Raw genomic sequence first — 24,762 nt, forward strand, 5'->3', positions numbered from 1 at the left:
ACATATATAAATAAAACCACTTTTTTTTACATTAGTAATTCCTTTTGTGCATAATTTTATATTGTTGTTAATAATAAATAAATTAAAGCAACAAAACAACCTGAAGAGCCGGTTTGGAGCCGAAAGAGCCGGTTCTCTAAAAAGAGCCGGAAATCCCATCACTATTACCAACCACCCTCAATATACAAGTGCCCATAATTATGTGTCTGAATGGGAATTCTGCAGTATAGGTACGTCACAGGGAACAGTTCTGACTCCATTTCTATTCACAATATAAACAATAGACTTCTCCTACACTTTTGATAAATGATTTATTTGATGATTCAGTAATTACTGGTAAATGGGGACGACAGGAAGTACAGAAGACTGACTGAGGACCTTGATGACTGGTGCCAGCAGCTCCGCCTCCAGATTAGCACTGGGAAAACCAAGAAGCTGGTAGGACAAACATTCTCCACCTAAAGAAAGTGAACATTAAGATAGAGGACTCAGAAGCAGTGTGTTCATCTGACCAATAAACAGTAGCAGACACATCTCTACATCAACTGTTCAGAGGAGACTGTGTGAATCAGGCCTTTAAGGCTAAATAGCTAAGAAGACACAACTATGGAAGATCAACAAGCAGAAGAGATTTGTTTGGACCAAGAAACACAAGGAATGGACATTAGACCGGTAGACATCCATGCTTTGGTCTGATGGGTCCAAATTTGAGATCTTTGATTCCACCTGCCATGTCTTTGACTGATACAGAGAAGGTGAACTGATGGTCTCTACATGCATGGTTCCCACCATGAAGCATGGAGGGGGAGGTGTGATGGTGCGGGGGTGCTTTGCTGGTGACACTGTTGTGGATTTATTCCAAACTGAAGGCACACCGAACCAGCATGGCTACCACAGCATCCTGCAGCAACATGCCATCCCAACCAGTTTGCGTTTAGTTGGACCACCGTCTTTTTGTTTCAACAGGACAATGACCCCAAAGACACCGCCAGGCTGTGTAGGAGCTATCTGACCAAGAAGGAGAGTGATGGAGTGCTGAGGCAGATGGCCAGGCCCCCACAGTCACCTGACCTAAACCATATTGAGATGGTTTGGGATGAGATGGACCACAGAGTGAAGGCAATAGAGTCAACAAGTGCTCAGCACCTTTGGGAACTCCATCAAGACTCTTGGAAAACCTCATGAAGATCAAGAGTGTGCAAAACAATAGTCACAACAAAGGGTGGCTGTTTTGAAGAATCTAACATATAACATGTTTTGAGTTATTTTTAACATTTTGGTTTGCTACATCATTCCATATATGTGTCATTCATAGTTCTGATCCCTTCAGTGAGAATCTACAATGTAAATAGTCACAAAAAATGAAGCACAATTTTGTCTTAACCAGGTAACTTTAGGGTTAGCTCTGGGTTTTATGTCCTACAAAGGTGATTTGCTTTTTACTGGGGTATATTGCCATGGTAACTTGTGCTTTAGACCCAATCTGTCCCAGACTGGAGCCATATCTGAATTCTCTTTTTATTTTCTGTCTTTACTCTTAAACCTTGCAGCTGACAGAAAAAAAAACTAAATCATCAAGCCAGGTTAGGGTTCAAAGTTGTGGTTTGAAATCAACTAATTTTCACTGATTATTTTATTTACAGCATGTTTTAAGTGTAATGCAGAGTCTTGCTGGGAAAATACATTTTTGCTTGCTATCGAATTAAAACTACTGAATGAAGCACAGACTGCATCTGGAGACAAACTAAAGTGATTCCACGTCTCTTCTGTTAGTCTGTGAGAGAGAAAGCTTTAACATTTGAATGTGTCCAATCTGACGTTTCAGAGCTTTAATGTGTAGCAACTGCCTTATAAATAATTAACTCAATTTAAACTGTTTAATCATCTCTATCTGCTAAATGCTCATTTTAATGCAACATTAATCTCATTGTTTTAACAGTGCTGCATTTTACCTCGTCTCTGATTGGAGCAGGCGGCACTCATCATGTTGTGTGGAAGAAGACTTCAGCTGAACAACAACACATGACATATTACACCCAAGTTAACAAAAACTAAGCCAAATGCATTTTCGGTATTTTAAAAAAATGTAATTATTCTGATTGTTTACCTATTTTTAGACACATTTGTTTTATTTACATAAAATAATTTCAAACAGCTGCCTGCAAATATGCCTCTTTACCATTAAGCCAGGTGTGAATGACAACCTGCAGCTGCATGCTGTTGTGGTCATTGGTGTCACATTAGGTTTTGAACCACAAACGGAGAAGTTTCTTAGAACTGCTGGGCTAGTGATGTAGGTATTGATGTAAATGATAGCTTAAGGCGGCGCTACAGCAATGTATAAAAACTGAAGCTCCCAGAGCCAAATGTTATTTGTTCTTCTGTGACTGAGGTGAACTATAACCTGCTCAGGTAGAATTTAATAACAGCGAGTCTGAACTGCACTTGACTTGATCTCTGCTCATCTCCAGGCTTCACTTCTCATTCGGTAAGAACTCGTTGGCTTTTGCATACTTCCAAGAAAGAAACTTACTCTCCTGCCACACTTATACTCACATTCACTATCCAGACATGGGCTTCAAAACATGCTGGCATCATCTGGGTTCTGTGAGGATGCAAATAATGCATAAGTATTGCAATTACTGCATGTCGAGACAGAGGCCTGTCTTTATTGATTCATTTTCAAATCAAGTTTAACTTTAATTCCACTTTCAGGGCATTTGATTCACTGAAGTCATCTTCACCACCTGCTCTTCCAGACGACGGACTCGTGCTTGAACACCTGCAGTTAACCAACCAAACACTGATGAGTGAGGTAAAAAATAAGGTATATATCCTCATTTGGAAAAGTGTGAATTCAATCTTGATAAATTTCTAATATATAATTACATTTAGCAAAAGTGATGTCTATTTATGATCACATGTATTATAAATATCAGTGCTAACACAGCTCTGACATGTATGAAGATAATATTTTGCTGTGACAGCTTAGACACAGGTACTATTACCTAACTGCAGTCAGCAATTTACCTATGTACGGTTCAATGTGTGGTTGTAAGTAGAGAACTCTTAATGCCTTTAGGTCCACATCATAAATTCATCTATAAAAAAACCCAAACAAATACCAACAACAACATAAACAAACAAACAAAAAAACCTACCAAGGTTATTTAAAAGGCTTTAAATAAAAAAAAAAAAAACTCCACTCCAAACTTTTATCAAGTAACCAGAAACCTTTTTGATGATTTTCATGTTTTGTAAAAGCTAAAGTGATAAACAACATATGAACCTTTATAAGGCATATTTTATTTATTTATTGCTAAGATTATACCAAGTTCTGATCAGCAAACTTTATCTATCATGGCTTTGTGAAAAGTCAACTGGTTTAACCTGGTGATTGTTTGGCACATAATACCCATAATAATGTCTGCATGTGAGCATTTGTATGTAAATAATTAAGTATTGCCTTTAATAAATTCAGTAATATTGTTAAAAATTTTGACAATATTATTGTTCAAAAAGTTGTTTCCTGCAGTAAGTAGAAGCAGAAGTAGATGTGCACACCGTTTTCAAGAGTAGGTAGCGGGACTGAAGTACATATGACAATATTAGACTGAAGGTGTGTTTCACAGACACATTTGGAGACACTAACCTGCAAAATAATCAGGTCCTGATCTCCTCTCAAAAGTCGCTCTGCTGACTCTTGTTTTATTTCCAGCTCAGGTCAACTTTGCTTCTGTCGTTTCCTTTCTTGCATGTTCTGCGTCTTCTGCTCAAGTCAGCCACCTCCGGCGGACATGCAGAGGGGGGTCTGCGCTGCGCGTGCACCTCGGGTGTGCAGAAGCATGCTTTCGCTTTTCGGGGTGTTTCAGTTTCAAAATAGAAGTTTCGAGAGCTGCGAAAAATTACGTGATGGTCGTAAATCAGTGAAAAGTGGCTCTTAAAATGTAGGAAGCAAGAGAAGAGAAAAACGGAGTCGTGCTTTTGGTCTCAGTATGTGACTTTAAAGGGTCACCGAACATGTTTACATATTTTGTCTGGCCAAGAGATGGTCATTAAAAAAAGTACTCACGTCTCTTGGTTTACAGATTTTAGGCCACTCCTCTTTACAGAAACTCTCTAAATCCTTTAGGTTTCTTGACTGTGTGACTGTGAGGTCCATTAGTACATACTCATATCAGCTTGATATGACTCAACTCATTTTCCATTGCAAAGACACAAGTTAGAGTTAAATGTCAGTCACACATATTTCCCCTCACCTCTTGATGTTTATAATTGCGTGATTTGTGTGTATATCTATATATATATCTGAATGAACGGATGTCCCAGAAAATTCACCCCAGGGTCAAACTGTGCAGTGGTCAGAAAAAGCTCAAAAATCCAGAAGCTACATCTCAGACTCTACAGGCCTCAGTTAGCAAGTTAAATGTTAAAGGCCATGACAATTAGAAAAAGTTTGAATAAGTGTGGCTTGTTTGGAAGGGTTGCAAGGAGAAAGTCTCTGCTCTCTAAAAACAGCATGACAGCATGGCTGCAAGTTTGGTAGCAAAGTTGCAAAGCATAAACCTCATACCAGCTGTTAGTATGGTGGTGAAGGGGTGATGATTTGAGCTTGTTTTGCAGCTACAGAACCTGGGCCCCTTGCAGTCATTGAGTTTTCCATGAATTTCCTTGTATGCCAAGTAGTCTACAGTCAAAACTGAGTTTTGGTAATGCAGCAGGACAAAGATCCCGAGCACATCAGCAGAGCTACAACAGAATCAAGGTGTTGCAATGGCCCGGTCACAGTCCACACCTCAACCTGAAAAACAGTGCTGGGAACTTAAGAGAGCCTCACATAAACAAATACCACAAACCTCAATGAACTGACGAAACAATGTAAAGAAACGTCAGCCAAAAGTCCTGCACAACCGTGTGACAGACGAAGAGTCATACAGAAACAATTTGGTGACACTGTTGCTGCTAAAAGGTGGCTCTACAAGCTACTCACTCATGTACAGTGCTTAGTTTTTCAGAGTATTCTATAGATTCCTATGAAAACACTCTTTTCCACATAACTGTATGTCAGATAAAACAGATCTGATCTGTGAAGAGGATTCTGAGAAGAGAAAACATCTGGGGACCTGTCCCGAAAAGTTAATTTTGTTCATCTGGACATAGAGTTTTCAGTAGGAGGAACGCTCTGTCACTCATCCGAGTTCGACTTCCGACTTCTTCTGTCTCAGCTCAGTGCAGGTTTCCCCAACCTTTGTTTGAATTTAGACTTTACATATTGTCCAGTTTCAGGCAAGGTAACTGAAAAATGTGCTGAGGATAAATGATCAATTAGGCAGATGTAAATGAACAACAGCTGCAGGCTGGTGGCTCTGACATCACACCTGATGGAGACCTAGAAGGCAAGATTCAATTGTTTTGGAGTTTCTGAAGACCTTCTATGACTCTGGGGTGACATCAATCATTTTTTGTGGTGTGTTCTGCTGGGACAGCTGGGGCTTCCCTCTTTTCCCTGCTGGGATGGGCACGCACACGTCGCTGAGATGTGTGGTCTCAGGTAACTGGTACTGCTGGAGGCTGCAGGTGACATAGTCATACTATACCAGTGTAATAACTGAAATAACACAAATAGAAATGAATAAATAAAGAGATAACATAGTCACATGAACAAGAGGAGCCTATAGAGATTCAAAGTAGCTGATCTTGCAAAAGCAAAATGTGTCCTGCACCACGATGCATTCAGGTCAGGTCTTTAAAATGAGGTATATACAACATCAGGGGAATAACAACACGTGATATATTACACCGTGCCATTATTTACTTAACAAAAACTAAGCCAAAATGCAAATTCTGTACTTTTTTCACACATGTCAATATTTTATTAATTTACTTATTTTTAAAAGGTGGTTTATTGAATTGAAAAAAAAAATTAGCTGCAATTGTTGTAACGCGAGCTATGAAAGACAACCTGCATCTGCACCTGTGGTCACTGGTCCTCACATCATGTTTGCAGCATGTTCTGAACCACAAACAGAGCAGTGCTAACTGGTGGGCTAGTGCTGTAGACACTGATGCTAGTGATTATTTAAGGTGGGGCTGCTGAAATGTTTAAAAGCTGAAGCCCCCAAAGTGTTATTTGTCTGTGACACAAATGAGCTCCAACCTGCTCAGGTAGAATTTAAAAACAGCTGAGCTGCACTAGATCTGGTCTCTGCTCATCTTGACTCCTCGTTTGGTAAGAACTTTTTATTTGTATATTTAAATCTTTTATAGACAACAGGCTTATTTCGAATAACTCGATCTCCTGCCACACTTATACTCACATTCACTAACCAGATATGGGCTTTAAAACATGCATCATCTGGGTTTTCTGACCATGAATATCGTGCATAAGAAATGTGCATGCACAGGCAGAGGCCTATCTTTTTTTATTTATGTTCAAATAATGTTCAATTTTAATTCCCCCTTTAGAGCATTTCATTTACTGAAGACATCTTCACCACCTGCTGTTCCAGACGACTGACTCGTGCCTGAACTCGTGCAGATTAAACAACCAGCCACTGATCAGTAAAGCAAAAAGCACGGTAAGTGTCCTCATTTGGAAAAGTTTGCTTAAAAGTTTCATAACTTTATAATATAAATAATTATATTTAGCAAGAATGTTGTCATGACTGAGTGCAATGACCGTTTCCCTCTGTAAGGTTCAATGTGTGGATGCAAGTAGAGAAGTTGCCTTTAGATACACCTCATGAACTCTTCAACTGAGACTCAAAAATCATCAAATTTACTTAAATTACTTAATTTGTTGTTCATTTTCACTCGTTTACCATATCTACCATATGTAAGTAAATGATTACAATTGCCTGTTTTAAAAATATCCAGTAATACTCTAAAAAACGTACACAATATTATTGTTCAACTTGTCCTCCAGCGCCTCTCTGATAAGTTTCAAAATATTTACTGAAGAAAAAATTGACTGGTTTAGATGTTGAATTTTTTGAAGCTGTTATATTGATTTTGATTTTTTTTTTATTTTATCGTTTAATGATTTAAAAGACTACATTAGAAGGAATAAGAAAGTAACGACAGCTGTTTTTGGTTATTTTTAAATGATGGTTGGCGTTTACTAGATGATCCTCAGAGCACCAGGAATGCTTTGCTTACGGCCACACATTGAACCGTAAATGGCGACGTAGACGCGCAAATTATTTTCTAGAGTAGATAGCGGGCCACAATTAATATTTAAACTGAGGGGGTGCTTCGCAGACATATTTTCAGGCACTCTCCAATAACCGGCAGTCTTTACGGTGAGGACACACAAACATTAACCCGACTGGAACATAACTATATGAAAATATATGACCTGTATTTGTGTTCGCTTCGTAGTTACACTGTTTAAAACAAGATATTAAACCAAACTGCGGTAATTACCTGTCCAGCAGAGAGCTCAGGTAAATTCTTTCTGTCTGCTTTGCTTTATCAGAGATCGTCTGTCTTTTCCTTTCGACTTGTCTCTCCGCGCTTTCTGCTCAAGTCAGCCCCCTCCTCTGCCGCGCATGTCCGACGGGGTCTGCGCAGCGCGTGCACCACAGGTGTGGACAAGTACTGATTAGTGTTGCAGTTTCAAAATAAAAGCTGCCAAAAAGCGAAACATGCTGCCTTCAATGGTTCAAACCATATTCCAGGGTTTTTAGTTCACCATGTATAATGTTAAAACAAGAAAATAAAAGACAGATCTGAACGTTTGAAAACGTTTTGGAAAAATTCCATAAAAAATAGATGAAAAACACTGAAATTATCCTTTTATTTATGTTGATCCATTAAGTTGGTTAATTTTTTGTTACATAAGTTGTTTTTCAAGTTAAACTTGTGTGGGTTTCTATATAAGTCAATAAAAAAAACAACAAGCCATTAAAAATGAAAAGTAAAGTCTGCCAAAGAAACTGAGAGACGGGACACGTGGAGTTCAGTTTGCAAATTTATCTAAAACAATAAACATCTATGAATAAAAGTTTGCTGGTCAGCAGCTTGTAAGAAAGACAAAAAAAGTAAAAAGATGGTCATGAAAAGAAGCTACCATCTGTCACGTGGTTCTGTGTATTTACATTGCATACCATGGGGAAATAATCATTTGATCCCCTGTTGACAACACCTTTCTCACGATCATCATCACCCCATGAGGCAAGATCTTGCATGCAGCAAGATAAGAGGTCTTCGGTCTTGACTATGGTGGCACAAGACTGTAGATTTGTATTGTCCCTGTAGACCTCAGTAGCAAATCCTTTGACACCTCTGCAGTCTTCCCCATGGTGGTGTAGAAGTTGGAATGGAAGAGACTGATACTGTAGAGGTGTGCTTTTTACACAGAATAAACTGAGATCAAGATTGTCTTTAAATGGTTAATTTATTAATTGTAATCCAATCTGTGGGAGCCAGAATTCTGGCTTGGTTATAGGGGATCAAGTACTTAGTTCAATCAATGTCATGCAAATCAGTTAGTATGTTTATGTGATGTGTTGTTTTCTGGATTTGGTTGATATTCTGTCTCTGCATTAACATGAAACTACCATAAATATTAGAGACTGTTCATTCCTTTGTAATGGAGCAAAATTACAAATTCAGCAGAAGATTAAATAATTAATCCACTTCGACAATGACAAGATATTTTTTCTGCTCCAAATTCTTAATTTGGAAAATGTTCCTGTTTTTCTTTCTCCAGGAAACAATGAGGATCCTGTTTGCCTGTTTGCCGCTTATGGTGCTCTTTGCCACTGGACTCTCAAAACCAGCCAATCTTAAACCCAAACCAATTGAGAAGCGTCAGAATGAAACCCCTTATGAAAAGTTTAAACGACAGCATGTAGATGCCAAGATGACTGCGAAAAAATGTGATGCAGAAATAAAAAACAAGCAGATCTACAAGGTTGACAACACTTGTAAGGACACAAACACGTTCATCCTTAGTGATTATGAAAAGGTCAAAGCCATTTGTAATGGTCATGGGTCACCTCATAAGAATACTTGCTTGACAGAGAGTAAAGCAAAGTTCAGTATTGTTGAATGTGAACTAAAGAATAATGGAGGCAGGAAACCCAACTGTCAGTATAAAGGCAAACTTCTCACTAACAGAATTGTTGTAGTGCAATGTGGAGGATTACCTGTGCACTATGAGAAGGACATAGTGACTTTTGAATCCAATAATGCAACTATAGGAAAAATCCCCATGGACTCTACTTCTGTACCCACAAATATACATGTCTGAGAAAACAAAAGAGCAACATTTATCCTCAGCTCTAACCAAAAGTCGCTGGAAACATCTTGTTCGTTACAAGTTTTCACTCGAGCCTGTCTTATCAGTAACTGTTACATTTAACATGTGACCAGCTTCACACATTTCATTAAATAATATAAAACTGTTTTCAAACTATATTCAACCCACCAATACTGATATATTAACTGTACCGACTGTAGGATGCTGTGTAGAAATAATATCTTCAATCAAACTTGCTTTTAATAAAATATTTTTATTTGCTTTGTTTATTGACATTTTTTTTCTTCAATTTTTACCATCACCAGTCACAGGACTCCTAAGGTGAAATGTTCATATTCAGCACCCTGCCTCTCAGATGTTTTTTGTTTTTAATGTTATTACATTTTATTGCTTTTGTTTTCATTTTATGCCAACATTTTATTTCTAAGATGAGCTTTAAAGCATCAGAATTATAGCAAAAGTCTAAATATCGTTGCTATCACTCCTGCTGCAAAGATCAGGGTCAAACATTGTTGGGCTTCCTTCTGTGTACACACCTGCATGAAGGAGTGTTAGGGCCACATTAAGAAAACAAATATTACTGATTACTTGGAGAATAAAGTCAAAATTATTATTATTATTCAAGAATAAAGTTGTAATTCAATTTAGAGAAACATGTTGAAATGTGGAGATTGCCATTGTTGTTTCAAGACAAACTACCACATTTGCTTTACTGCCTGCAAAATGCCTTGTTTACATGACTTAATGAAATAAACTGATCGCACGTCTTGTGATACACCAAAAATCCTCTGTATTGAAATCGGATGTAACCATTGATAATCATGCAGCTGTTCATTTTCTGTCTCACCAGATGCAGTGAAGTATGATTTCACTAACTCAGAGGGTGTAGCAACTGTAGCAGTTTGTCTTGAAACAACAAATGTAATCTCAACATTTCATTTTCCCCCCAAAATAGATTTTCTACTTTAATGTTGAAATTTCTACTTTATTAAACACTGTCTCACAGACAGACTGTAGCTTGGAGACAAATGAAATGAGCGGAACATCTGCCGGAATATACAATCACAAAAGAAAAGTGAATTCACAAAGGGAACACACACACACACACACACACACACACACACACACATTGCAGAGAGAGCTGCAGTCTCCAACAAGATTTAAATTATGGCAGCTTTTAGTGGAAATAGCTGACTGCAGCATCACGATGGCACTAATGTAAAGGGTTGATTGACATGGATTGACAGCAACATCTGCAATTAAAGTACCCAGTGCAGCACCAAAGTGCTGTACAGTAAATAAGTTAAAAAAAAAAAACAGTAGAATAAAACAAAACAGAATAAAATAAAACACATAGTAAAGATTAAAACAGCCCTATATTTAAAAAAACAAGACAGAACAGCATATAATCAACTAAAACAACTAACATAAAAATAAACTAAAACTAACATCTTACAAGGTGTCAAAGGTCAGGGTGAAGAGATGGGTTTTCAGGAGTGATTTAAAAACAGGCTGAGAAGAGGCCTGTCTAATCTCTACAGGCAGATCGTTCCACAGTTTGAGAAATGCTGCAGCAAAAGCACGATGTCCTCTAAGTTTACGCTCAGTCCTGGGTACATTCAGGAACAGCTGACCAGCTGACCTGAGAGAGCGGCTGGACGTATAAGGCTGTAGCAGCTCAGAGAGATAAGATGGGGCTAGGCCATGGAGGGCTTTAAAAGCAAATAAAAGAATTTTAAAATGAATGTGATGTGGTGTTTTTCCTGTAATTCTCTGTTAACTATGAACCAAAACTGTTTGATTGTTTTTTATAATTAGATTAAATTCCACTTGGCACATGTTGTTTGTTTGTTTTTTCTCTAACTTACTATGTCTCCATCTTATTCTCTCCCTAGTAAATGTGTTTTGTCCGTTTCATCAGTTATTGACAGTAAGGTGCTGTTTTAGGTTTTATGGCTGTTACTGTCAAAAGGAAATATTCCCTATGAGAGGTCTGTAATTAGCGCCTGGGAAATGGTCAGCGAGGCGCTTTTGTGCTTAAAAGAAAGCAGGAAGAAACTAGAAAGAGCAGGAAGGAGTAGTGACAGTTTTAGCGCCCTCTGCAGTTTGTGTGTGGAAGTGCAAAAGCTTACAGCACCTGGTATTCCCAGGCGGTCTCCCATCCAAGTACTGACCAGGCCCGACCCTGCTTAGCTTCCGAGATCAGACGAGATCGGGCGTGTTCAGGGTGGTATGGCCGTAAGCGAGGGAAGCCCGCTAGAAAACACCTTTTATACTTGGCAAATGTCACACACTTTCAAATATAGGATTGTGCTAAGCTTCACGTGTTACAGCCAAAACATGCAAACCTTTCTTGTCAACTGCAGCTTCAACACTGAGCTGCAAAAATGCTTTTCCCGCCGTAACGTCACCATAATAACACATGTTCGTTTCTCACAGCACAATGTTAAAGTCACAGAGAGCACACAGTGTGTTTGGAAGTCCAACATTTTTGTGCTTTGGACAATTCAACTTATATACAGGACATCAAAACGTAAGCATGACTGTGTCATCACAGCATGTATAAAAAGGCTGTTTCTGAAGCCGTGCCTCGCTTACGGCCACACCACCCTGAACACGCCCGATCTCGTCTGATCTCGGAAGCTAAGCAGGGTCGGGCCTGGTCAGTACTTGGATGGGAGACCGCCTGGGAATACCAGATGCTGTAAGCTTATGCACTTCAACACACAAATGACAGTTTAAATATTGAAACGGATCTGAGGCGGCACTCTTTAAGCTCATTTTCTAATAGGATGGTTTGTGAGTTTGCGCAAAGAGCTCTTCCACTGGTGTAGTAATGTCAAATTCTTCAAGCGTTACATCAATATCACTGTACATGCACAGAGCACCTGTGGATGTTTTTCTGCAAACACTCACAATTGTTTATGACGTGAATATTGCAGCATTAAGTATGCATTATAACTGTGCTGTCATGTGCAGCTATTAAAAATAAAAGTAGAAACTAATCAATATCCTTCACTCTAAATTGTTTTTTAAATCCCAATAAATGGGTTACAGTATCTACATGAACCCCGTTATCGAGGAAGCCTCTCACTTACGGCCATACCACGCCTGTTCTCATCTGATCTCTGAAGCTAAGCAGGGGCGGTCCTGCATAGTAGCGTCACCTTCACCTTGCTCCATGTTAGAAACTCCATGATATCGTGTTCCCTGCTCAGGGTAGCACACTGATGCGCATTTATTCAGTATTCTTCGGGGCCGCAGTCGGCAGCCAATAAGAGTTCAAACTCGTTGCACATGGGTGTCAGGTTGACGCTGTGCCCGCTGCACAAGGTTAACAAGTTCCTCACTACTGAGCCCAGACGGACTAGCCATAGACATTTTCTACATTTACAGAATAAATAAGTTCGTGTATTTCCTAAATATTTCGTTCTTGTTGTTTTTTTGTTTTGTTTTGCACAAAAGCGAAATGCAATCAGGAGCGTTGTCATGAAGCTGCCTCCACTGAGTGAGCAGCGCCCTCTGCAGTTTGTGTGTGGAAGTGCAAAAGCTTACAGCACCTGGTATTCCCAGGCGGTCTCCCATCCAAGTACTGACCAGGCCCGACCCTGCTTAGCTTCCGAGATCAGACGAGATCGGGCGTGTTCAGGGTGGTATGGCCGTAAGCGAAAGATTACCTGTCAAAAAGACCTTTTATCGGTGGCAAATGTCACACAGTTTGATATATATTATTGTGCTAAACGTCATATGTTACAGCGACAACATGCAAACCTTGGTTATTAACTGCAGCTTCCACATTGAACTGCAAAAATGATTTTCTCGCAGTAACATCACGACAATAACACATGTTCGTTGATTACAGCACAGTGTAAAAGTGACAGAGCACACAGTGTGTTCGGACGATTTGGAAGTCCAACATTTTTGTGGTTTGGAGATTTTAACTTAAATATAGAAAACAAAAAACGTAAGCGTGTATGTGTCGTTACAGCATGTATAAAAAGGCTGTTTCTGAGGTGTCCTTTCACTTAACAGCGTGTCTGAACTGCACTTGACTTGATCTCTGCTCATCTCCAGGCTTCACTTCTCATTCGGTAAGAACTCGTTGGCTTTTGTATACTTCCAAGAAAGAGGGCGAACTCACTCTCCTGCCACACTTATACTCACATGCACATATACTCATATCCAGACATTGGCTTAAAAAACATGCTGGCATCATCTGGGTTCTGTGAGGATGCATATCATACATAAGTAATGCAAGTACTGCATGTCAGGATGGAGGCCTGTCTTTGCCGATTCATGTTCAAATAAAGTTTAACGTTAATTCCACCTTCAGGGCATTTCAGTCGCTGAAGTCATCTTCACCACCTGCTCTTCCAGACGACTGACTTGTGCCTGAACACCTGCAGTTAACCAACCAACCACTGATCAGTAAAGCAAAAAAAAAGGTATATGTTCTCATTTGGAAAAATTCGAATTAGAAGTTTTATAAATTTCTAATATAATAATTACATTTAGCAAAAATGTTTTCTCTTTGTGATCCCATCTATTATCAATATCAGTGCTTACACAGCTGTGACATGTATGAGATTACCTAACTGCATTCAGCCACCTATGATCCTGTGTATGGTTCAACTCTTGAACAACCAAAAAACCCACCAAGGTTATTTAAAAGGCTTATTCTCAGGAGGATTAATTTCCACTTGTTTACATAAACTTGTTTTCTTTTTTGCAACCAATTAAATAACAAAATGCAAAAATCATAACAATAAAATAACTTCCAAATATCCTATATCAAAAAAGACCAACTTTTATCCTGGGCTGCATAAATTTGAATAAAACCTTTGCTACATATATGTTTATATTAATAAATTAATAAAGTAAAATTGTTATTATTAGTGGTAAATGATTTGTGTGTTTGTTGGATGCACCTCAGAGCAACAGGAAACATGTTGAACCGTAAATAGTGAAGTAGATGCGCACATCGTTTTCAAGAGTAGGTAGCGGGATCAAAGTGCAGATGGCATAACGGTGTCAATATTAGACTGAAGGGTCACATTTTCAGACACGCTCCAGTAACCTGCAGTCTTTACAGTGAGGACACGCAAACATTAACCCGACTGGAACATCACTGTATGAAAATATATGATCTGTATTTGTCTTAGCTTCAAACACTGTTTAAAATCAAATATTAAACCGAACAGCGGTAATTACCTGTTCTGCAGAGCTGTGTGTAGCCATCAGTTAGAAAAATCAACAGGTCCTGTTCCCCTGTGAAAAGTCGCTCTGCTGACTCTTCAAGCTCAGGTTAACTCTGTCTGCTTCTGTTGTCTGTTAACATAATATCTTTGACAAATTTCAGTCTGGCCTTCATAGAGCTCATTCTACTGAAACAGCCCTTCTTAGAGTTTCCAATGACATTCTGATGCAAAACAATGCAGGAAAGTGTTCTGTACTCCTAATGTTGGACCTCACGTCAGCCTTTGACACCGTTGACCATTACATTTTGCTTGAAAGGCTGAAATACTGGGTTGGTGTATCTGGGTCTGCCTTAGAGTGGTTCTCCTCGTATCTCTATGAACGATACTTTTCTGTGGCGGTCTCTAAGTACAGGTCATCTTCCACGTCCCTGTCCTATGGTGTGCCACAAGGTTCTGTGCTGTTTTTAATATATCTACTTCCTCTCCAGCATATTTTGAGCCCCTTTGAGGACATTCGCTACCACTGCTACGCAGACGACATCCAGCTATATATATCTTTTAAACCTGAAGATGTTTCTAAGCTGCAGATTCTAAATGTGTGGACACGTCTGTGTGTGAGTTATTCAGGTTCAGTAAGAAGGTAATATGTCTGCAGAATTTGTAATTCTTATGAAGATATTGCTTGTACAATAAATAAAATCCCTTTAACTCCTTCTTTTGGAGAGTGTCTTTATATATTTAGTCATCTTGGGGCAATCCTTTATTTAGTAGTAACCCTAGTCGGGGATATATATCAGAGTTTACTTTCAGATATGAGCATTGTGTTTCCTGTGGATAAATGAATTATTTATTTATTTATTTATTTTTTGAAAGACTGGCTCATGTAAAATATCTGAAAGTATGGCAAAGCTCTCCTGTTACTCTTTATGGACACCTGAGCTTCACCATGAGGGCCTGTCTTTATTCACTTTATTCACTGAAATCCAGTTTTATAATGAATTCACAGTAATCACTGACACCTTCAGAGCATTACATTAAAGACATCTTCTACACCTACGCTTCCAGACGACCGACACATACTTCAACCACTGCAGGTTAACCAGCCACTCATCAGTAAAGCAAAAACTAAATGTAAATGTCCTCATGTGGAAAAGACTGAAACACAACTCCCATATGTCACTAATGTAACAGATCCATTTAGGTAGAGTGAGAACACTAGGCTGGATGTGTTTTAATGCAGGAACATTCATCATGTCTTAAGTTCAACAAATCATTTACATTTACATTTAATATGTGAGCTGGATGGTTACACGATACAATATGATTGTCAACAATACCTGCAATGAACGCTGGTTTGAGGGCGGAGTCAAGGAGGCCATTTACATGAAAAGGGAAAGACCATCTCTGAATCAAGGAGGGGGCCTAAGGGTACATCTTTCACCATCTTACAATGCTGTGATTGTAGCCATTCTCCAATTCTCTGTGAATGGTACTCAAGACCATTGATCAGTGGTTGTTGATTAGTGGTCATGAGAATTTGCATAATCATGATTAAGGAACTGACCTCCCAGCCCATTGTTCCTTCAGTCGGCTGGTTTCTCTGACTGAAAACGCTACGTCCAGAAGAACAGAATCAACTTTTGGAGATTTACTTCCCTGGATGATTGAGCACGCATCAAGACCTTTTAATCAGGCCAACAAATATCTTGTACTCAATTTTAGCAGCAGCCATTGTGACTGATGATGAAACTTGTGTAAAAGTGCGAAGCTGTAAAAAAGTAATTATAAAAAAACCATTTTGTAGCTGAATGTTACTGGATAGCTGTTTCATCTGTAACACATCAAAATAACCTGCTAAGGTTTAATCGGCTATAAGGAACACACTCACTTCCTGGGCCCTGGGCAATAAGAGACGTTTTGTGTTTTATAATTTCTTGATATGTTTGATCCTTTCTGACCTACGAAGCAGCCATTAGAGCACCATGTCCGCTCTAATAGTTCTGTAGTTTGATGCTTGAGTCGTGCAGAAACTCCCTCACCTGTCAAGGCAGCGTCTTTGTTATTTGAGTCCAGCAGATGGCAGTGTTTCACTGTCATATGACGGCTGTCTGAAGCTTCAACTGGATTATTCGTTTAAATTAGATCGTTTTATAGAATAGTTTGCGTTTGCTAGGTTTGCTATGCAACAGTGGGGAGGAAAAACTCCTTTTTAACAGGACTATCTAGACATGAGTGATTATTGCAGTGGGGCACTATCTGTGCTATCTATAAGAAATGTTAGGAACAACAAAACTGAGGATCAGGGCTCCATTTAACTCCAGTGTCCAGTGGCATTTTAAGAGAGTGAATACCGACGCTAAATGTGTTTGTAAAGCAAAAGCACTTTGTTAGCCTTTACAGAACAAAGCTATGGATCAATTTGCAGTGAAGAAAAATCGAGGTAGCCACTCTGTCCTTTCCTAACCAATCACAGAGCTCCTTACATTGTTGCGCTGGAGAATAACTAAATATAATATAAATATAATATAAAGATGATATTGAAAATAATCTTTTGTAGAGTCACTACTTAGTGGGCAGAGGACAGTTATCACTTTGCTGGATGCTTTAAAGTCACATGTTCTTTATTTGCTGTATGCAGATTAACAGGATATTAACAGATTAACAGCTTTCATTAGACTTCATATGATAATCAACAGTGAAGTGTTTCTCTTGTCAGTGTTTATTCTTGCTCATTGAATGATGTCTGTTCAGATAATATGCTGCACTCATCTCATGTTTCTTTAAATCACTTGTCCAGCTGTCAAACTCTGAAAGAGTTACAGTTTCACCACTGAGCACTTTGAATGGTTATTCTTTTATTTAAAAGCATTTATTTGAGCTGCATCATCAATACGACAAAAACAGTGACTTCAACATTAGTTTATCAAAATATATTTAGGGGGAAATGTTCCTACACCCCTCATGTAAACGTTACACCTCCAAAAGGGAGAAATAATCAGAATAAGGCGTAATCATTGTCTTGATAATAATGACCATGAAAATGAAACTAGGCCTACCTTTAGTTCAGCACACTCAGTGTTACATAAAGACATGCGAACATCCCATCATCCATTCTGGAGCCTACTTTTTAAAAGAGCGAGCTGTTTATTCTGGCTGAGTAGCAAACAGAACCAACCATGAAAACCTAAACTGGGAAAACACTCGGAAACCTTGAACACTGGGAACATGGAGACACAGGGGGTAGGTGAACAGACACTCTGACAAAGGACAGAGGAAAACAGAGACAATATATACACTGATCAGGGAAGTGGACAAACATGGGAACACAGACTAGGATTATCAAAATAAGACAAGAAGTAACACAGACACCCTTTTCGGTGACAAAAAAGAGAAAATATCCAGTGAAAGGCAGTTCTCTCGGAAAAACTGGCTTATTGATGTCAACGGTCAGAGAAAAATGTCTGATAGGAAGGCAACCGTAGCTCATACAACCATTTGTTGCAGCCAAAGAATGCAGAAGAGCATTTTGGTCAGCTAAGAACAGGAAATTGAAGCTACAGTTCTACACACTTGACGATTGGAAAAATGTTGCCTGGTCTGATGAGTCTTGATTTCTGCTCTGACATGCAAATGATCAAGTCAGAATTTGGCATAAATAGCATGAAAGGATGGATCCATGCTGCCTACAATGTAGCTGCCATCACCAGTGTGTGAATGTGTGTGTGAATGTGTGAATGACTGAATGTAGTGTACAGCTCTTTGGGGTCCTTGGGGACTAAGTAAAGTGCTGTACAAATACAGGCCATTTACCGTGTGTTTGTTTATGCTCAAGTGTATGAATAAATTAGTCAGTTTTAAACAGTTGCAATTTAAACAGTAGAAGAGTGGCACTATATTTATATATTTATAAAGAATTTCAAACAACAATTAATTGATGCTCAAAGCAGGTTTATTTAATTAATATCCAGATTTCCAATTAGTTCCGAATTCATTCAGCAGCAAATCACATCACCAGTCACTTCAAGGCTGTATGTATTATTGTAAGGTAGACCCTACAATAATACATACAGAGAACCCAACAATCATATGACCCCCTATGAGCAAGCACTTTGGCGACAGTGGGAAGGAAAAACTCCCTTTTTACAGGAAGAAACCTCCAGCAGAACCAGGCTCAGGTGGGGGCGGGGCCATCTGCTGCGACCGGTTGGGGTGAGAGAAGGAAGACGTTTGTTGTAGGTCTGATTGAAGGACTGATGTGATGGTAAGTTGTCTGCTGCTCCGCTTTGAATATTGACAGATTAGTTGATGGATTTCAAGCCAAATTGTGCCCAAGTTTAAGAACATATTCATTGGTTGTTTTTGTTGATGTTATTGTTTTGGGCTTTTTTTTCCACAAGAATTTCTAGCTTCCCTAGAATTCTGGCCACCCAAACGATGATTGCTGCTGAGAGAGCACAAGGTTTTGTCCCCCTGTGTTATTCATATCGGTGCAGGGGGTTCTCCTTGAGAGGCCAGGGTCGAAAAAGGGATGCTTCAGAACCTCCGAGGGTGTTATGCGCTGATTTGCATCCAAGGCCAACATTTGTTTGATTAGCCTGACAAATAATGGTTGGCCATTTTCAGGTCCTTGCATAACCTTCAGTAGTCGTTCAAGGTCATCGAGACGCTTAAGTTTTATCAATCGAGTTTCCTTGGATTGAAAATCTGTCTCGTATTGAAATTGTTCTTGGGTCTTAAATGTCCAGCGCTGTTCGTTGTAGTTATCCTCGATGAAATAGCAGTCAGTGTACAAGCCAGACTTTAGAAGATGATCTGGTAGCTGACCCTGAGTTTCAATTATGAACTTCAAAACATCATAATCGTCTTCCCCAGGATAGAGAGGCACCCCTGTAGCAAGCTCCACGGCTACCAGCCCCAGAGACCACATGTCAATTGCTTCATCATATGGAATGCCAAGCATAACCTCAGGTGCACAATAACCAACCGTCCCCACACGGTTACCAGGAATCAGTGCAGAAGCAGGAAATGCGAGTCCAAAGTCTATAAGTTTGACTTTGATGGGAGACTCATGGCGCTTTACAACCATTATGTTTCCAGGTTTGAGGTCAGCATGCACTATTCCCACAGAACCCAGGTGGAACAGAGCATTTGCGAGCTGATGCAAAATTGGCCTGAGTTCTCTTATTGGGAGACCTTGGTTATTCTGGTCCCCTATGTAGTCCCACAGGCTTTGGTCGAGGAGTTCAAAATTTAAGCAAATACGCTCTCCATCGAGGAAATAGCCGTTCCATTCGACAATGTTGCACCTGTCTGGATCCAAGCGTCGTAGCTGCTCCAGGATGAAAATTTCCAGTTTTGCCTGTAGCAGAATTTCAGGGTCGCTTTTGTTGACTTTAATAGCCACAGTTTGGTTGTTTTTTGTATCGCGACATCTGGTTACCAAACCAAAACCTCCTTCTCCGAGGAAGGCCTCTACCACATGGTGATCTCCCAAAATGGTCCCTTCCGTTATTTCAAGATCATCTTCAGAGGAAGATGGGTTGGCTGAGGTGTTGATGTGGCCTTTTTGAGGAAATTCAACTGAGTTTTGGAAACTGCAGTTGAATTTTTGCGATCCATGACTTTTCCAGCTTGAAGGCTGCTGAGAGAGCACAAGGTTTTCTCCCCCTGTGTTATTCATATCGGTGCAGGGGGCTCTCCCTGAGAAGCCAGGGTTGAAAAAGGGATGCTTCAGAACCTCTGAGGGTGTTATGCGCTGATTTGCATCCAAGGCCAACATTTGTTTGATTAGCCTTACAAATAATGGTTGGCCATTTTCAGGTCCTCGCCTAACCTTCAGTAGTTGTTCGAGGTCATCGAGACGCTTAAGTTTTATCAATCGAGTTTCCTTGGATTGAAAATCTGTCTCGTATTGAAATTGTTCTTGGGTCTTAAATGTCCAGCGCTGTTCGTTGTAGTTATCCTCGATGAAATAGCAATCAGTGTACAAGCCAGACTCTAGAAGATGATCTGGTAGCTGACCCTGAGTTTCAATTATGAACTTCAAAACATCATAATCGTCTTCCCCAGGATAGAGAGGCACCCCTGTAGCAAGCTCCACGGCTACCAGCCCCAGAGACCACATGTCAATTGCTTCATCATATGGAATGCCAAGCATAACCTCAGGTGCAATATAACCAACCGTCCCCACACGGTTACCAGGAATCAGTGCAGAAGCAGGAAATGCGAGTCCAAAGTCTATAAGTTTGACTTTGATGGGAGACTCACTGCGGTTCACAACCATGATGTTTCCAGGTTTGAGGTCAGCATGCACTATTCCCACAGAACCCAGGTGGAACAGAGCATTTGCGAGCTGATGCAAAATTGGCCTGATTTCTCTCATTGGGAGACCTTGGTTATTCCGGTCCCCTATGTAATCTGACAGGCTTTGGTCGAGGAGTTCAAAATTTAAGCAAATGCGCTCTCCATCGAGAAAATAGCCGTTCCATTCGACAATGTTGCACCTGTCTGGATCCAAGCGTCTTAGCTGCTCCAGGATGAAAATTTCCAGTTTTGCCTGTAGCAGAATTTCAGGGTCGCTTTTGTTGACTTTAATAGCCACAGTTTGGTTGTTTTTTGTATCGCGACATCTGGTTACCAATCCAAAGCCTCCTTCTCCGAGGAAGGCCTCTACCACGTGGTGATCTCCCAAAATGGTCCCTTCCGTTATTTCAAGATCATCTTCAGAGGAAGATGGGTTGGCTGAGGTGTTGATGTGTCCTTTTTGAGGAAATTCAACTGAGTTTTGGAAACTGCAGTTGAATTTTTGCGATCCATGACTTTTCCAGCTTGAAGACTGCTGAGAGAGCACAAGGTTTTCTCCCCCTGTGCTATTCATGTCAGTGCAGGGGGCTCTCCCTGAGAGGCCAGGGTCGAAAAAGGGATGCTTCAGAACCTCCGAGGGTGTTATGCGCTGATTTGCATCCAAGGCCAACATTTGTTTGATTAGCCTTACAAATAATGGTTGGCCATTTTCCGGTCCTCGCCTAACCTTCAGTAATTGTTCAAGGTCATCGAGACACTTAAGTTTTATCGATCGAGTTTCCTTTGATTGATAATCTGTCTCGTATTGAAATTGTTCTTGGGTCTTAAATGTCCAGCGCTGTTCGTTGTAGTTATCCTTGATGAAATAGCAATCAGTGTACAAGCCAGACTCTAGAAGATGATCTGGTAGCTGACCCTGAGTTTCAATTATGAACTTCAAAACATCATAATCGTCTTCCCCAGGATAGAGAGGCACCCCTGTAGCAAGCTCCACGGCTACCAGCCCCAGAGACCACATGTCAATTGCTTCATCATATGGAGTGCCAAGCATAATCTCAGGTGCACAATAACCAATTGTCCCCACAGCACCACCAGCAATCACCGCAGAAGTGTTACATGCGATGCCAAAGTCTATAAGTTTGACTTTGACGGGAGACTCACTGCGGTTCACAACCATGATGTTGACAGGTTTGAGGTCAGCATGCACTATTCCCACAGAACCCAGGTGGAACAGAGCATTTGCGAGCTGATGCAAAATTGGCCTGATTTCTCTCACTGGGAGACCCTGGTTATTCCGGTCCCCTATGTAGTCTGACAGGCTTTGGTCGAGGAGTTCAAAATTTAAGCAAATGCGCTCTCCATCGAGGAAATAGCTGTTCCATTTGACAATGTTGCACCTGTCTGGATCCAAGCGTCGTAGCTGCTCCAGGATGAAAATTTCCTGTTTTGCCTGTAGCAGAATTTCAGGGTCGCTCTTGTTGACTTTAATAGCCACAGTTTGGTTGTTTTTTGTATCGCGACATTTGGTTACAACACCAAAGTTTCCTTCTCCAAGGAAAGCCTCCACCACGTGGTGATCTCCCAAAATGGTCCCTTTAGATATTTCAAGCTCATCTGAGCCGAAGGATGGGTTGGCTGACATGGTGTAATGTGTCTGTTTGTGCTGTGAATTGGTGAGAAACAAAACTGAACTTGTTTTGGTTTCTCCTGTAAATTGCTCTCAAAACTTCTCGAAAGGGTTTTAGTTGCTGCAGGTCAATGTCCGTTAAGCATAAAGTAACATAGGTGAGCGCTCCTATTTAAGGGGTTTGGGATCAAAGCAAAGTTACCACGTCAGAAAAGATCAAAGCAAAGTTATCACGTAACAAGGGATCGAAGCGTTCTAATATGTGCGCATGCGCACACACGTGTTTGTTTGTGTAATATTGTTCACTCTAAATTTGATCCTAATCAATTTAATATCAGTCAATCAAAGAAAATGTTAGTTTTGGAAAATTTTAAAATGACGAAACTGACAGTTAAAACATTTTTTGTTCGTGTATTTGTATTTTTTTCGTTTTTTTTTTTTTTGCATACCACGTCAAGCTTTTCTGTATATAGTCATGTCGTAGATTTCGGAGCAAACAAGAAATTGAATTGGATTTTAATATTGCAGTGCTTGGATTTTGGATTTGGTGCTTAAAACTTCTTGAAACTGTAACCGTATTTCATTCACCACAAATAACTATCTGATTGAATAGTTTTCTTATCAGATAGAGAAATAAAATGAGTCGCAAAGTCTAAAAGCAACATTTCTCTGCCTGTGCTGCCTTGTACCTCTGCACGTTAGTCTGTTTCAATGTGTGACCCCCCCACACTCCCTGATCAGTCGGGGGTGAGTGCACTAACGTGCCTGGAGGCCGTTTTAATGAGTGTTTGCTGGAAAACGAAAAATACAAGAAGGAGTCTTCAAGAAGGATTTGTACGTTTTCACAACGGGGGAGTTTGCGTAAGTCCTAGTAAATAATTTTCTCGAGTGTGTACGTTACACATGTTATTTTTTAAAATTGGTATTATTATTTTGCTAGCTAGCAAACTCGCGAGATAAAGGATTGAAGTGCACTCAGTGCGATACAATACGGTGCCGCTATTCTAACAGTTAGTTATTGCAGGGTAACTTCTAGAATATGCTGTGAATTTAACTAAGATTACACAGCATTAGCAGTAATACGAGTTACTTCCCTCGAGTGAACGCTTTAAACGTTAGCCCGATGCTTAACTAGCCAACGTCAAGCTTTCTGATTGAAGGCTAAAAGCGACGTTGTCACCACGTAAACAGAATATTGATTATATTTTTGTATTAACCCGGTGTCTTTGGGAACACCTTAGGGGGAAATAACGGTAATATGACTGAACCATATGGGAACAAAGAATAGGCACTTTTTTGTGCTACCGAAGTTTCCTCGCTTTCATTCAAAATCTGTTTATCATTAAACAATTTAAACATAATGTCTTCAAGCTTACATTGAGGCCTGTGGGACACTATCAGCCACTGAGACAGTAGACAAGTGACTATTTCACACTTTAAGGCTGCCTGTTTATTTAAGGGAGATGACAGTACATTATAACTGTACATAATAATATCAATGATGATAGATTAAATAAATAGGTTTTTGAAAGATGCTTGTGCATTTTTAAAGTGTTGAATTGATTTGAGTGTTTCATCTGTTCAAAGCCTCTCCCAGTCAGTGCTGTTCTCTATGCCTGTCTTACTCTACATGATGTTATTAGCACAAACACTTTAAAGGTGATAATTAGGTCTACAACAATAACACAGACTGCAATGTAGTTAAGTGTCTTACAGTTAGTTTTGAATGAATGAACTTAAAAAAACAACACAAGCAAAGATCTGTCTCCTCCTATTTTTTGTGTCACATAAGAAAGAAGCATCAATATCTGATGAAAAACGTATTAATTTGGCCCTTATGAATTTGCCCTTCGGGCAGGCATTCTTCAGTTTTTGGTAGCCCAAAATAAATTTAAGTAGCCCGAATAAAAAAATATTTTTTTTTTACGTTTTTGTTTCCTTTAATGTATAATATTGTAAAGTATAATATTGTAACGGAAACAAAAATTAATCAAAAAAATTTTAAAATACAAATCACAACAACTGTATAAAAATTAAAACCATCAACTCAAATACTTGGTTCTAATTGAACAGAAATTTCTATGAACTTGTAAGAACTGTGTAGAACATGAATCAGTCTGTGTCAGATCCTGAATCTGAAATTTTCACTGAAGTCACAGGTAAGAAGTAAGTGGAACCAAGATCTAGGCCATTTGCTTTTTGAAGTTTGCAAAGACTGATAAATTCTGCCAATGGTAGTTCACTCTTTGCAATATAGCACGCTGTTCTAAACAGCTTTTTCAGGAGTTCTTGTTGTGCTTGGTTTATTTGTAGTATGTTTTTTTGCAATTGGTGTTTGTTCTGGGAAAGATACTGCAGACTGGGCAATA

The 24,762-nt window shown here is 39.6% G+C and overlaps 2 protein-coding genes and 3 non-coding genes across 5 annotated transcripts; 2 read left to right on the forward strand and 3 right to left on the reverse strand.

Annotated features, from left to right (window-relative positions):
- Positions 1-8,719: 8,719 nt before the first annotated feature.
- LOC146492230 (ribonuclease-like) lies at positions 8,720-9,256 on the forward strand. Its single transcript, XM_085150537.1, has one exon. It carries the CDS (start codon positions 8,720-8,722, stop codon positions 9,254-9,256), a length of 537 nt encoding a protein of 178 aa, XP_085006663.1.
- A 2,134-nt stretch (positions 9,257-11,390) lies between these two features.
- Positions 11,391-11,509, reverse strand: LOC146492231 (5S ribosomal RNA). Its single transcript, XR_014872660.1, has one exon. It is a non-coding gene; the product is annotated as a 5S ribosomal RNA (ribosomal RNA).
- Positions 11,510-11,857: 348 nt separating this feature from the next.
- Positions 11,858-11,976, forward strand: LOC146492232 (5S ribosomal RNA). The gene has a single exon (XR_014872624.1). It is a non-coding gene; the product is annotated as a 5S ribosomal RNA (ribosomal RNA).
- An 837-nt stretch (positions 11,977-12,813) lies between these two features.
- On the reverse strand, positions 12,814-12,932 carry LOC146492233 (5S ribosomal RNA). The gene has a single exon (XR_014872661.1). It is a non-coding gene; the product is annotated as a 5S ribosomal RNA (ribosomal RNA).
- A 4,106-nt stretch (positions 12,933-17,038) lies between these two features.
- LOC146492234 (uncharacterized) lies at positions 17,039-23,467 on the reverse strand. Its single transcript, XM_085151462.1, has one exon. The coding sequence runs from the start codon at positions 22,406-22,408 to the stop codon at positions 18,875-18,877; it is 3,534 nt and encodes a 1,177-aa protein (XP_085007588.1). The 5' UTR covers positions 22,409-23,467; the 3' UTR covers positions 17,039-18,874.
- Between the last annotated feature and the right edge of the window lie 1,295 nt (positions 23,468-24,762).

This window comes from Neolamprologus multifasciatus, chromosome 23, assembly GCF_963576455.1.
Source record: "Neolamprologus multifasciatus chromosome 23, fNeoMul1.2, whole genome shotgun sequence".
In the NCBI taxonomy this organism is placed as follows: Eukaryota; Metazoa; Chordata; class Actinopteri; order Cichliformes; family Cichlidae; genus Neolamprologus; species Neolamprologus multifasciatus.

Coding starts and splice junctions, on each gene's coding strand:
- LOC146492230 (XM_085150537.1), top strand. CDS start 8,720: ATGAGGATCCTGTTTGCCTGTTTGCCGCTTATGGTGCTCTTTGCCACT.
- LOC146492234 (XM_085151462.1), bottom strand. CDS start 22,408: ATGTCAGCCAACCCATCCTTCGGCTCAGATGAGCTTGAAATATCTAAA.